This window comes from Cervus canadensis, chromosome 16 (assembly GCF_019320065.1).
Source record: "Cervus canadensis isolate Bull #8, Minnesota chromosome 16, ASM1932006v1, whole genome shotgun sequence".
NCBI classification, from domain to species: Eukaryota; Metazoa; Chordata; class Mammalia; order Artiodactyla; family Cervidae; genus Cervus; species Cervus canadensis.
Window position 1 is genome coordinate 36,527,251 of NC_057401.1, and position 13,931 is coordinate 36,541,181.

At 45.2% G+C, this 13,931-nt stretch overlaps 1 protein-coding gene across 3 annotated transcripts in view; it reads right to left on the minus strand.

Annotated features, from left to right (window-relative positions):
* Positions 1 to 13,931, minus strand: part of SPEF2 (sperm flagellar 2) — a 187,896-nt gene that overhangs the window by 9,398 nt on the left and 164,567 nt on the right. For all 3 annotated transcript variants that reach the window (XR_006273380.1, XM_043488877.1, XM_043488878.1), the window contains exons 32-33: positions 12,373 to 12,465; positions 5,250 to 5,429 (exon numbers count right to left, since the gene is read on the minus strand). Coding sequence is in view for 2 of the 3 variants with exons in the window: in XM_043488877.1 (XP_043344812.1) it covers positions 5,250 to 5,429; positions 12,373 to 12,465 (273 nt within the window). In the remaining variant the exon portion in view is untranslated. The remainder of the gene's footprint in view (positions 1 to 5,249; positions 5,430 to 12,372; positions 12,466 to 13,931) is intronic.

Sequence of the window (13,931 nt, forward strand, 5' to 3'; positions counted from 1 at the left end):
TGATTTGCTTGGCAGAAATGTGAAACCGACTTTTTTGTCTCTACCTAGGAAGCTTGGGAATCATCACACTGGCTTCCCATCAATAATTCCCCAGAGTGACAGAACACTGAGTGTGGTGAAAAGAACACCATTGAGACATAGAACATCTTGCTGATAGAATGAAGAATGAGTGAATTTTTATTCAGACAGAACCTGTGGGTGAGCGCATGATGAGCTGGGCTGGATGAGCAGGCGATACCAAAATTAAAGAGCAAGAACTTTCACCATTCTCTTCACCATTTCCAGAACTAGAGAGGGTCCAACGACTCAAAGACTTGATATTATCTTCATGGGATAAATGGATTTTTTGTTTTGGCCAAAAGATAATGAGTTAAACATTTGAATGAAGAATGTCATTCAAATGGCATTATGTCATTAGGTCTTACTAGGTCAGAGGATGCTTTATAAGCATTTGCTAGTTTTGCTCTCTAGGGGGTTGGAGAGAATAGACTTAGTGGTTCAGTGGGAAGGGAGGGAGCGGAGGGAGGCCGAGATCAGGGCCGAAGGAACCAGATCAGCCTCCTGGCGGGACAGCAGGGTGTGCGCGGGACGGGGGCGCTCTCCAACAGGCCGCAATTGCGGATGTGGATGTATGGACAAAACCAGGCATGCCAGTTTGGAGAAAAGCCAGGGCTTTTGAATGAGCAATTATTAATGGCATCAAAACTCTGTGTGAGTCACATTATCTTCTAAGCAGCAGGCAGACTGTGAGGCTGACAAACGCTTTGTCTCTCAGAGACACTCTCAGAGACAGCCCTTGAAGATTCCCAGCAACACGTCCTCAGAATGGTGCCTGAGTGTGCATTTCTACCATTCAGTCTGTTTAGTTCCCCACATCTCAGAGGCAGAACAGAAGTTCAGTCCTCGGGACTAATGTGAACAAAGCATCAAAGAGCAGAATGGGAGGAACATTTAAGTTATTTGAACCCCAAGGCCTCAACCCACCTGTCAAGATGTCTTAACAAGACTCTCAAAATGTGGACAGTTCAAGCTCATAATTTACTAAATTCCAATATCATAACCCCAAATCCCATAGACCAGGATGAACAAACATCAACTTCTTTGATGTTTCACGTTGACTAGTGCCTGCTCATGAGTGCCTGGCCCTTGAACTTCTTTTAAATTACCCAAAGAAGCTGTGAATTTAAACAGGAGGTCTGTGCCACAATGAATAAACCAGCGTGTAAGGAAGAAGAGAGTGAGGAAGAATGAAACAAATGGGAGATTTCCAGTTGTTTATTTGGAAAGCAAAAACCGAGATCTGATTAAATGTCTTGGGAGTAAACACAGACCTGTTAGAGGTATTGTTTCTGAGCAGGTTCATTTTAACATCCTGGGATCAGGTTGCCCAGGAAACTAGAACACAGTTGAAAGGGCACAGGGAGGCAGCAGGATAATTGGAGCCTGGATGGTGAGAGCTAGGAGGAGGCAAGAATGAGGGAGGCGGTGGGTCCTGTATATCAAAAGCTCCTATGCTTCACTCCCAGCCAGGAGCAGGCTTGTGTGTGTGGCGTGTGACAGACCTGCCCCTACCCTGGCTTCTTCGCTGCTGTGCAGTGGTTGTGGGAGAATTCTTGCCCAGTGTCCTTGGAATTTAAAAGAGCTCTTGAGAGAAGCAACCCAGGGAGCTGCTTCCTGGGCGAGCACTAGCTCAGGGGTCAAGGCCAGAAGGGATGCAGCCTCTTACGGTGCTGGTGCTAGCTGGCCTGGCTGCTACCCACCCAGACAGCTGTCTGTTGCTATGGCAACTGTTCTAGCACAGGCTGCCTTTTCCTGGTTTTTTTTCTGGTGACTCACTGCCGCCTCTGGGAGAAGAAAATGGCAACCCACTCCAGTATTCTTGCCTGGAGAATCCCAGGGACGGAGGAGCCTGGTGGGCTGCCGTCTACGGGGTCGCACAGAGTCGGACACGACTGACGCGACAGCAGCAGCAGTGCAGCCTCCGAACCTGCCACTGCCTCTGCCTCTGGAGTGTCTGCTCTCCTCCTCTCTGCCTCAGAGACGGGAGTCCACCCCTTCCTTCTCTCTTCCGCTCTTTCTTCCCTTTTACCAACACTCCTGGAGAACTTGTTATGTGCATTGCTGAGCGCCTGCTACTTCAGAGGATGCAAAGAGGGTAACAAGCTGTCTCCAGTGCAGAGGAGTCAATAGATAAACCACCCCCTGTGTGCATCACTAGTCCTCCTCCCTCCCGTGCTCCCTGCAGTCTGCTCTCTATGGGCATGAAATGACCCTGCCTCAGCGCCTTCTCATCTCCTCACTCGGCACAGCCAAAGCCAAGGTCCCTCCAGGGGCCCTTGGAGTCCTCTTCCCATCACTGCCCTTTCCTGCTGCTCTCCTCCAGCTCAGCGCTCTGCAAGTGCTGACTTGCGGTTCTTTGGGATACTCCAGGCACGGCCCTACATGAGGTTTTTTGCATCCACTGCGGTCTTCATTTAAATGCTCTTCCTCCAGAGGTCTATCTGCAAGGCTCTCTCCCTTACCTCTCTGGGCCTTTGCCTATATGTCTTTTCACAGAGACACCTTCTGTGATGACCCTATTTAACACTGCAACTCCTTCCCAGACTCCTGCATTTTTCCCTATCTTCTTTTTCACCTGTGGCATTTATCACCATTTGATTTAAGTCTTCACTTTACTTGCTTTATTCCCAGGTCTCGGGTAGTTCCCACATCACCAAGGTGCTGGATAAGTAATTGGGTAAATGCCTGGGATGATTCTCAGTCTTGCCAGAGAGGATCTGGATAAAATTGGGGCTCAGGTGAGGGAGCGCTCAGGGTGTCAGCGGGAGCTTCATGAATGAGCTGGTGTAGGAAATAGGCCTTGGGATACTGGAGAGGCCTTGAACCTTTCAGGATGAGCTGGCAGATGCTCTAGGTGGAGGTAACAGCAAGAGCAAAGACACAGAGGGGGCAAAAAAGAAGGCAAAGACCCCTCTTTGGATCAGTAAAGCCCCATGCTAATCTGTCTTTTGTTCTGTGTTCCCTCTGTGTTTGGGCCATCATTCCCTCATCCTCCCATTCTTTCTTGTATAGTGAAAGTGAAAGTGTCGGTCACTCAGCTGTATCCTCTGTCCATGAGATCTTCCAGGCAAGAATACTGGAGTGGGTAGCCATTTCCTCCTCCAGGGGACCTTCCTGACCTAGGAATTCAACCTGAGTCTCCTGCATTGCAGGGAAATTCTTTACAGTCTGAGCCACCAGGGAAGCCCTGTATGGATATGGGCAACTGGATTTGTAACCCTTGCAGATCACAGGACTACACAAAGGGTATAATTTACAAAGCTAATCATGAGTTAATTGATTGTCCCACTCAATGAAATGTCTTTACTGAGCTCTGTAGCAGTAATTCAGGTTCAGGAATGCAGGTTTGGGGATGCAGAACAAGACAGATGGCCCTTCCCTGACCACCTGGGGCCCAGAGCCCAGAATGGAAGCTGACCATGTAAAGCAGTTATCTGTGAGGGTTACCGTGAGGGGGGAAGTGCAGGGAGCCATGGGAACATAGGCAGGGTGCGGCCACCACTCCAGGTCAGGGAAGGTCTCCTAGAGGACAGACATTCCACAGAGACCTCAGGTAGGTCATGATCCACGCCAGAGATGGGAGAAGGAGGCCCAATCCATACAGAGATGCAGAAACACCCCTGTGTGTGTGCGTGCTGTCATTTCAGTTGTGTCCAACTCTTTGCGACCCCACGGACTGCAGCCTGCCAGGCTCCTCTGTCCATGGAATTTCGCAGACAAAAATACTGCGGTGGGTTGCCATTTCCTCCTCCACGGGATCAACCCAGGGATCAAACCCACAGCATCTTTGTCTCTTATGTCTCCTGCATTGGCAGACAGGTTCTGTATCATTAGCGCCACATGGGAAGCCCTGGGAAAGTGGCAAAAGCAGTCCCAAGTGAAGGCAGACGGCATCTGGCTTGTCGTTTATTTGGGAAAGTGTAAGCGGTCCTTCTGTGGTCTAGGAAGACAGCATTCTCGAGTGGGAATAACAATAATTCGCTGCTGACTTTGTGTTGTTGAGTCAGTGTTAATGCTGCATTGACAAAGCATTGGGGTGAAGAGCCCTGAGCTGTCAGCTTCCTAGACAATAGTCCAGCCTCACCCTGGTCCTGATAGAAGGGGTAGGACATCCTCCTGGCCATCTGCTCAGGGCTGACATTTGGAGATGAGAGGGTTTATGTCTTTTGGGATGTGAAAGCTATCACAGGAGCTTCCCATTTTTACTCAGGTAACCCAGCATAACCAAGATGATGTTAGTCAGATCAGTGAAGACCAATTTGAAGATGACTCTTAGAGATGACTATGCTGTTTCTGCATGTAACCCCCCAACCCAACTCTGTCTATAAAAGCTCCCACTCCTTGCTTGTCACAGGGGGAGTCAGACTTTAGACAGATGTCCGCCACACACCCCCACCCCTCGCAGTTGCCGGCATCTGAAATAAAGCAAACTTTTCTTTCCACCAAAAAAAAAAAAGACAGGAAAAGAACTGCGGCTGGGATATCTGAGGAGTCTGGACGCATAGTATCCCTCTGCCCTCCGTGTCCACAAAGAACAGAGGAAAGCGTTCCACCATGAGGGTCACAGCTCACCTCACAAGGTCTACTGCAGGCTAAATAGTCAGACCAGTGGGCACCTCATAAGTTAGTACCCTGTTAGTACCCTGTTCTGAGACTTTTCTATCTGCCCCATCACCCCCACCAAAGCCAGGGAATGTTAACCCTTTATAAATCTACAGTGGGATGTGAGGTTTCACTGGACATTAAGGTTTTCTGTCCCTGGAGGCAGGTGACACAAAGATTGCCCATGCATCTTAGGTGGCCAAGTTTGGGCCTGAAACCCTATCAAGAGTTACAAATCTGTGGTATATGTTCGAAGGTTGAACTTGTTTTACATAGAATTTCCACACAGTGTGACAAACAGCCTGGATTAATACCCAGTTTGTTCTCATTTATCAGGATTAGCACTTCATGCAAAATAAAGACTATCCCTGACAGAGAAATTTTGGTTCCACTGAGAAACTCTGAGCAAATTTTGGATTTTACTACCAAAGCATTTTTTTTTTGGAGAATTGACCCCAAGTTCTTAACCCAGCTGAGTCCGGCCAAGTCTATCCAAGACCTAGTAAAGCATTGTGTGAGGAAAAGTTCAGGATCTTCTGGGATCCCCTCCAGACCCCAACGCTAGTCCATTTCTGGAACACAATTACCTTTTCTGCAACAGGATTAGGCATTTCAATTGGCTGGAAGACATGAGTCCCAATGGCCACGCTGAGGGCCCGGTAGACCCCTTCTGTACTGTCTGGATGGCAAGCAAAATAAAGCAGCATCTGTGTGTAGTCAAGCTGGGGTGGATCCTTCTCGCAGTCAGCAAACAACCTAAAGAAAAACTGTCACACAAAAAAGAATTTCAGCCAGAGAGAAAATGCAAACCATCTGGTAGACAGTGGATGCACAGGCAATGAAGAACCTCTCCAGGAGTTTTGGAATAAGGTCATTTTCTGAGGACTGAATTACTAAAACTAACATGTAATGAATGGTATTAACTGAAAAGTAAGCTAAATATTTTTTTTTAAAAAAAGTAGGGCTCTAAAAATTCTGATGTTCTAATGAGGCAGGTGAACCTAGAGCTTATTAGACAGAATGAAGTACGTCAGAAAGAGGAAGACAAATATTCATGTGTGTGTGTGTGTGTGTGTGTGTGTGTGTATACATATCTCGCCTGCAATACAGGAGACACAAGAGATGAAGGTTTGATCCCTGGGTCAAGAAGATCCCCTGGGGTAGGAAATGGCAACCCACTCCAGTATTTTTGCCTGGAGAATCCCATGGATAGAGGAGTCCGGTGAGCTACAGTCCCTGGGCTTGAAAAGAGACAGACAAGATGCATGTACTAATTAAAGTGGTGCATATTAGGTAGAAAAAGAGAGCAAGGACCTTTCTGTCCATCCTCAACTCCATCCTGACACACTGGCCCTGACTCCCAATCATGAAGCTTCTGGTGGGAAGTGGGGAGAGGGAAGGGAATGATGCCCAAAGCCACTGGGACTCCAGCCATTAGCCTCCTTGTTTCAGCCACTTGATTCCAAACTCCCTAATCTGTTGATGTAATGTGACTCCTTCCAGTGAGGACTCTCAGAGGAAGAGTGTGCTCATCACTGAATACCAGCTTTTTCAGCAGGTCTCTCCCACATCTTGAATGACTGAGCTTCCAGTCAGTTCTAGACGCATTGTCTCATGCATTTGACAGTGTGAAGAGTTGGTGCTTGGGGATCTAATATCATCCTCTGGGGCCCGGCAAAGCCCAGGCCAAACCCTGGGACACAGAGGCCACACCTAAATACCTAGGGACTTCTGTTCTGGGAGGTGACTGGCTCTTCTCAAACATGTGTGTTTAGTAACCTTTCAAAAATGCAGACTCTAATTAAGTAGATGGTTCTGGATGTTTTCAGGAGACCCCATTCGATTCCTGGGTCGGGAAGATACCCTGGAGAAAGGATAGGCTACCCACTCCAGTATTCTTGGGCTTCCCTTCTGACTCAGCTGAGAAAGAATCTCCCTGCAATGTGGGAGACCTGGGTTTGCTCCCTGGGTTGGGAAGATCCCCTGGAGAAGGGAAAGGCTACCCACTCCAGTATTCTGGCCTGGGTCGAAAAGAGTCGGCCACAACTGAGCGACTTTCACATTTTCTTTCTTTCTTTTCTGGATGTTTAGTAGATGGCCTAAGTTTCTTCATGTTTAGCAAGCTCCTAGGTGATTCCAAAACTGCTGATTCTGACCTACACTTTGAGAAGCAAGTGTCTAGATCTAGAGATAGCATATCATTCTTTAAAAAAAAAATTAATTGGAGTATAATTGCTTTACAACTTTGTGTTAGTTTCTTCCGTACAACAATGTGAGTCAGCTGTATGCCCTCTCTCGAGCCTCCCTCCCACCCCTCCACCCCACTCTTCTAGGTCATCACAGAGCACCAAGCTGAGTTCCTTATACTATACAGCAGATTCCCACTAGCTATCTGTTTTACACATCGTGTCATTCCTTATTACTAGCAATCTTTATAACTATTAGCAAATTCAATTAGACATCCATGACGAATTGGAAAAATAAATTCCTGATATTTGACAAATCTAATACAAATTTAATTAAAAATAACTTTAATAGGAAGACACTAAAGTCTAAAGCATAGCACAAACTAAACTTCATAGCATAAACTAAAGTTATGCTATGAAGCAGAAAAGAATTTTTGAGGTCAATGGACTCTGCAAGCTCAATCATTCAGTCATATCTTAATCAAATGTTTACTGAGTATTTGCTGTAAGCAGGCACAGAGCCAGGCTCAGATGGTCAGGCAGCCTTAGATTTTTCAAGAGTCATGATCCAGCTTTTGGGTTCCTTCAGGACCTTGTATTTATTTCCTCTTCCCACTTGTCATTGGAAGTCCTCAGGGATTTCCAGTAGGACATGGGGTAGAAGGGTGTTGACACCAATAGATAACCACAGCGTTGTCCTTTCATGCTTATCTTCCATTTCTTTCATATGAATCCTTGATTTTTAGTATTATTTCCACTGAAATGCTCTTGAAAATGCTATGTAGGTGCAACACATTATTTCTATTAACAAAGAGGCTGAATATGATATATTGAAGGAAGATGTGAAAAAATAAAGTGAACTGATATGTGAACTCCTTCTCTAATTACACAGGCTTGATTTTAAATCAGTGGATGAGACATGTAAAAAAGGTAAGGCCTGCTATATTCTTAAGAGCATTTAAAATGTTGTTATGGGAAGAATTCTAAGAAGGCTTTGAAGCTTCCCGCCCCGCTGGAGTACCCCCTTGAATACATATCTTGTATAATCCCTTCCCCTTGAGTGTAAGGGATTTTAAATGTGATGAGAAAGTCATTCCCAGGAGTAAAGGCAAAGAGATTCTGCAGACAATTAAGGTACTTAATCAGTGGGTTTTGAGTTAATCAAAAGAGACCCCAAACTTGGGCCCTGATTTAATCATGTGAGAGGTATTTTAAAAAGGACTCTTAAAAAAAAAAAAAAAGGACTCTTTTCAAGGAAGGTCTTAAGGAAGAGATTAGAGATTTGAAGCCAATGAGATGCTCTCCTGCTGGTGAAGAAGCAAATCTCAAACTGTAAAAAGGCCATCTGGCAGGGAACAACAGGTAGCCTCTCGGAGCTACAGTTCTCAGTCCTACAAGATAATTCTGCCAGTAGCCAGTCCTGGAACCAATCAACCCTGTGTTTTGATGGTAGAACTACTAAGGCTTCCTAAAGGATTGGATGTGAGATTTTGAAAAAAAAAAAAAAGGAAAAGAACTGGGGATGACTTCTAGGGTTTTGGCCTGACCAACAGGAAGGTCATAACGTCCACTGACCAAGACGGAGAGGGCTCTAGGTGAAGACAGGGCAACAGGGTGGTGGAGATGGGAGACCAGGGACTTAGACTTGGATACAGTAAGTCTGAAATGTCTGCTAGAACATCCAAGTGGAGACGTCCAATAAGCAGCTATGTTTAGGAGTCCAATGTTTGGGAGAGAGATTTGGGGTTGAAATAGACTCGGGATTTGTTAGCAAATAGTATTTCAAAACACAAGCCTGGCTTCAACAAATGGTAATAGTCCAAAGTCCACTGAAGGGTGAAATGGAAGACTACTTCAGTATTTCTGAACCCCATAAACAGTAGGAAAAGGCAAAAGAAATGACACCAGAAAATGAACCCCGAGGTCGGCAGGTGTCCAAAATGCTTCTGGGGAAGAGAGGAGAAATAGCTTCAGAAAGAGTGAAGAGGCTGAACCAAAGTGGATATGATGCCCAGCTGTGGATGTGTTAGGTGGTGAAAAAAAAGTGATGCGGTAAAGAACGATATTGCATAGGAAACTGGAATGTTAGGTCAATTATAAATTCCAAGGTAAATTGGAAGTGGTCAAACAGAGATGGCAAGAGTGAACACTGACATTTTAGGAGTCAGTGAACTAAAATGGATGGGAATGGATGAATTTAATTCAGATGATCATTATATCTACTACTGTGGGCAAGAATCCCCTAGAAGAAATGGAACTGCCCTCATAATCAACAAAAGAGTCCCAAATGCAGTACTTGGGTGCAATCTCAAAAATGACAGAATGATCTTGGTTCATTCCCAAGCCAAACCATTCAACATCACAGTAATCCAAGTCTAATGCCCCAACCACTGATGCTGAAGAAGCTGAAGTTGACCAGATTCTATGAAGACCTACAAGACCTTCTAGAACTAACATTAAAAAAAAGATGTCTTTTTCATCAGAGAGGATTGGAATACAAAAATAGAAAGTCAAGAGATACTTAGAGTAACAGGTAAGTTTGGCCTTGGAGTACAAAATGAAGTAGGCCAAAGGCTAACAGAGTTTTGCCAAGAGTTTTGCACTGGTCATAGTAAACACCCTCTTTCAACAACCCAAGAGACAACTCTACACATGGACATCATCCGATGGTCAATACCAAAAACAGATTGATTACATTCTTTGTAGCCGAAGATGGAGAAGCTGTATACAGTCAGCAAAAACAAGACCTAGAGCTCACTGTGGTGAGCCATCAGCTTCAGTGAGATCATCAGCTTCTCATTATGGAAGATGTGGAGAAGAGATCATGACCAAAAAATGTGTGAATTTGAGTATGATGAATTAAATTGCCTTTTCTCAGGATATCCCTATAGATTTTTTAAAACATTTGGTATTGTGTGGCCAGCTGGGAAGCTAGGACATGGCTGAACCTCATCAGTTATAAGGAAATGCACTGTCACTGTCAGGAGACAGTGATGTGACTGCAACACAGACGTGTCTCAGGGATCCTTTTTTGGATGTAAAGAGACTTTTTACCCAGTGCCTGGGACTCATCCGAACTCATGGACAGTGATAATGACCTATCTCCAGGAGCCCTGCCAGTCCTGGATCATAGAGAATACAGGTGACAAAGCAGGAGAGCTGGGTGTGGCCCTAGACTGTAGGCCAAGCCCTCTTAAGAAGACGCAGAGGCTCTGGCAGAAAGAACCTACAGTTCAAGGTCCTACAGTGATTCCTGGCAGAATTGGAACAGAGCCCAGGGATCCTGATGCTTAGAATTCCTCTTTATGGGGTGTTTTCCCCCAATCTGGTCTTTACTGCTCTTGTAATGGCCAAAAAGTAAACTTATTATATTGTTTTATGTTTTCCCTTTGTGCAACTTCTTTAGGATGCTAACCATTAAGGCGTTGTTTCACCATGTAGGGTTAGCGTGGTTAGCTTCTGTTTAGCTGACACTTACATAGGGCTTACTGTGTGCCGATCACTGTTCTAAAAGGACCACACATATGAACTCATGCTGTACAACAACCCCAGCAGCAAAGGATGAAAATAAAACCACGGCACAGAGAGGTTGGGTAACTCCATCAAGACCTCACAGCTTTGTCAGCCACGGCAATCTGTACTTTTAGTCCCAGTTGAAGGGTATTGAGATTTATGAAATGTAGAGCATCCAGTCTGTGGGACAGAGAGGCATGGAAAATTCCACTCCCTTCTGTTTTATGGACACTACACACACACTCTCACATACATCTGTCCGCCATCCTTTGCCCCATTATTGTTCAGCTGCTAAGTTACATCTGATTCTTTGCGACGCCATGGACTGCAGCATGCCAGGCTACCCTGTCCTTCAAAAAGTTTGCTCAGACTCATTGTCGATTGAGTCAGTGATGCTCTTTAACCATTTCATCCTCTTTGCCCCTTTTTCCTCCTGCCCACAGTTTTTCCCAGCATCAGGGTCTTCTCCAATGAATCTGCCTCATAGAGCACATCTTTCTCAGACTTTGTGGTCCTGCCTCTACCCTCCCCCACACACTTTGTTCCAGCAGTTTGGGCAGCAGGAGATGGGAGCCATACCCCTCCTTGGCACCCAGAGGCCTCTCTGGCTTCCCTGCCTTGCAGTCCTCAGGGCTGACCAGCATAGACTGCCTCCTGCTTTCAGCAGCTCCATGAGCAACTGAAAGGCTCTGCTGTGATGGACATTTCTAACAACTTCTCGCAGAAAAGGAAAGTGCTTTGTACTTGACATCCTATTCAGACTACTGGCCTCTTCCCACGGAATGAAGAACCTATATATACAGATATGCTTTCCAAAGGTTTACAGGAGAATTGAACTCAGTCCTCCAGTTATAAAACAATCAACAACAACCAAAAAAAAAGCTGCCCCACAACTGCCAGCCTCATGTTTTGAACTTTTTTGGTAACTCCCTGACCCCTTTCTTTCACCTGCTCTCCTGCTAGCATCTAGCAGATATGCTTGAAATATGCGTCCAATGGAAGAGATTGCTCACTTTCATGTTACAACAAGTCATGTTCAGTTTTGCATTGCAATTACACCAATGGCTGGCTGAATTGATTAATCAATACATATAGCTTACTGTCATGTCTAAATCTACCATTCAATGTTTCTCATATCTTATCGAACTTGATTGTGTTGGATATAGTTTCATATTTTTAACATTTATACTGAAGTCAGAATAGTTTTCAGATTTTAAGATCTTATATACTATTGTGGCCTCAGGGATACAAGTTAATGATAGAAGTTAACGGCCAAAGTGTTCGTTCAGGTTTTTCCATAACATGATATGAAAAGCCCAAATGAATTTTTTGGCCAACCCAAAAATGATGATGATATTTTTGATGATAGCAATAATCTGATGGGTATGCAAACTCTTGGAATGTAACATGAGTTAGTCAAAATCAAAGAGAAATGAACAAAGGCATATATTGGTAAAAGGCAGTTCTTATCCAAAGCTTTTACAATTATAAGGAATTGAAGAATATGCTCAGTAACAGCTGATTTGCTAGATGAGAAAAGTGAAGCCCAGGGAGCTTAAGGATATTGTCCAAGATCACACAGGGAGTTAACAGGCGGACTGTTTAAGATTTTGACCTCTGCCTCCTCTCCAGACTCCTCTATACTGCCGCCTTGTACTCACTTGCTCAGTCTTGTCTGACTCTTTGTGACCCCATGGACTGTAGCCCACCAGGCTCCTATGTCCATGGAGTTTTCCAGGCAAGAATACTAGAGTGGGTTGGGCATTTCCTTCTACAGGGGATCTTCCCAACCCCGGGATTGAACCTGAGTCTCCTGTGTCTCCTGCATTGGCAGGCAGATTCTTAATCACTAGTGCCACCTGGGTGAATATTAAACTATGCACTTTGGGAATACATTAAAGGAAAAGGGCATGGGGATGGAGTCTAAGACTAATTACACAAGAAATTGATCAATGTTACCGTGATATGGTGTTACATACATACACTTTTTAAAGAATACCTCAGTCATTACCTCTATAAGATGCTCCTGCCTATTGAATGGCAGGGGTTCAAGAGGATTTTCTGGAATTTTGATATCTTCATCTCCTGTAAACCACAGGCCAGCCTACACAAAAAACAAAAATGAGAATCATTAAAGTTATGCTGAGATGTAATTGCTGCTCTCAGAGCCACAAAGGTTGAATTGGTCTTTGCAAGGTGTCTAGAGACGAGGTCCACAAAGTAAGGTGCAGAAACCATGGGAGTGCTGAAGCAAATTCTAGAAATTCCATTCACGTATATGTGATCTCATTGTTTTGTAATTATTTTTTAAAAAATTGATAATGTATAGAATGCATTAGTGCAATAGTACACATGAATGATTTATAAATGAAAACCCACAGGCCAGGGCGCCAGCTACACTATGACTATACTGTAGCTGTTGGAATGTGCAATGAAGTTTGGAGGTCCTCACCCTGGATGTGGATTGCACAGCCATATCCTGGCTCAGACAGTAAAGAATTCACCTGCAATGCAGGAGACATAGGTTTGATCCCTGGGTGGGGAAGATCCCCTGGAGGAGGGCATGGCAACCCACTCCAGTATTCTTGCCTGGAGAATCCTATGAACAGAGGAGCCTGGCGGGCTACAGTCCAAGGGGCTGCAAAGAGTTGGACACAACTGAGCGACTAACCACACTCTACTGGTGTCTGTGTCCCCCATCACGCTGCACGTGTCCTGTCCGTGTTTGTGTGTGTCTTGGAGCCTAGTGTCCTGCTGGGGCGTGTTGTTGGTGTTGGAAATCTTGGCTGAGTGAGTGACTGACTGACTCAAGAGCTCAAGGACCGATTTTGAAAAGACAGCACTTGTCCTCAGCCCATGTCTGACACTAATTACCAACCCCCTTGATTGCCATCTGGGGATAACTTGCCCCTCTCTCCTTTTCTCCCACCCAACTGCTCCCATGCTGGTGTAAAGCCCTATTGCCTCCATCATGAGCTGCTCCAGCAGCCTTCAAGCTGTCTTCATTTCCAGTCTCCCTCTTGTTTGTTTCAACTCAGACCATTTGACCATATCAATTTTCCCCAAACTTGATTCTTGCCATGTCAGCCTCTACTCAGAACCATTTTCTTCTCTTGCTCACATCATTCCTCCTCCAGGTGATTACCTGTCCACCAATGTCAACCTGGTTATCTCACCAGACCCAGCTTAAATTATACCTCCTCAGAGAGGTCCTCTCTTTGTTCTCTCCTCTAAACTCCAGTTTGACTTGTTTATATCACACATTCGGGCATTCAGTACATTTTGGGTGGCCTCATTCATATTTGCTATTAAACATCAGGTATTAATTCCTTGGGTTCGAAGAATGTGTCTTGCCAAGCTTACATATGGCAAGTACTTCCTTTTGTTCCTAGGTCTTGCTCCCTTGCTGTCTTCCACACTGACAACCTACCCTTGGCACTGCCTACTGCCAAGAACCACTGGCAGGTCTAACCTGACTCTGGCCTATGCTCTGTGCCTTCTTTCTTTCCGAGAATTACCTGTGCTTGGAGAGAAGGCTGGAGTGGCACTGGGTAGCTTCTAAGAGGATGC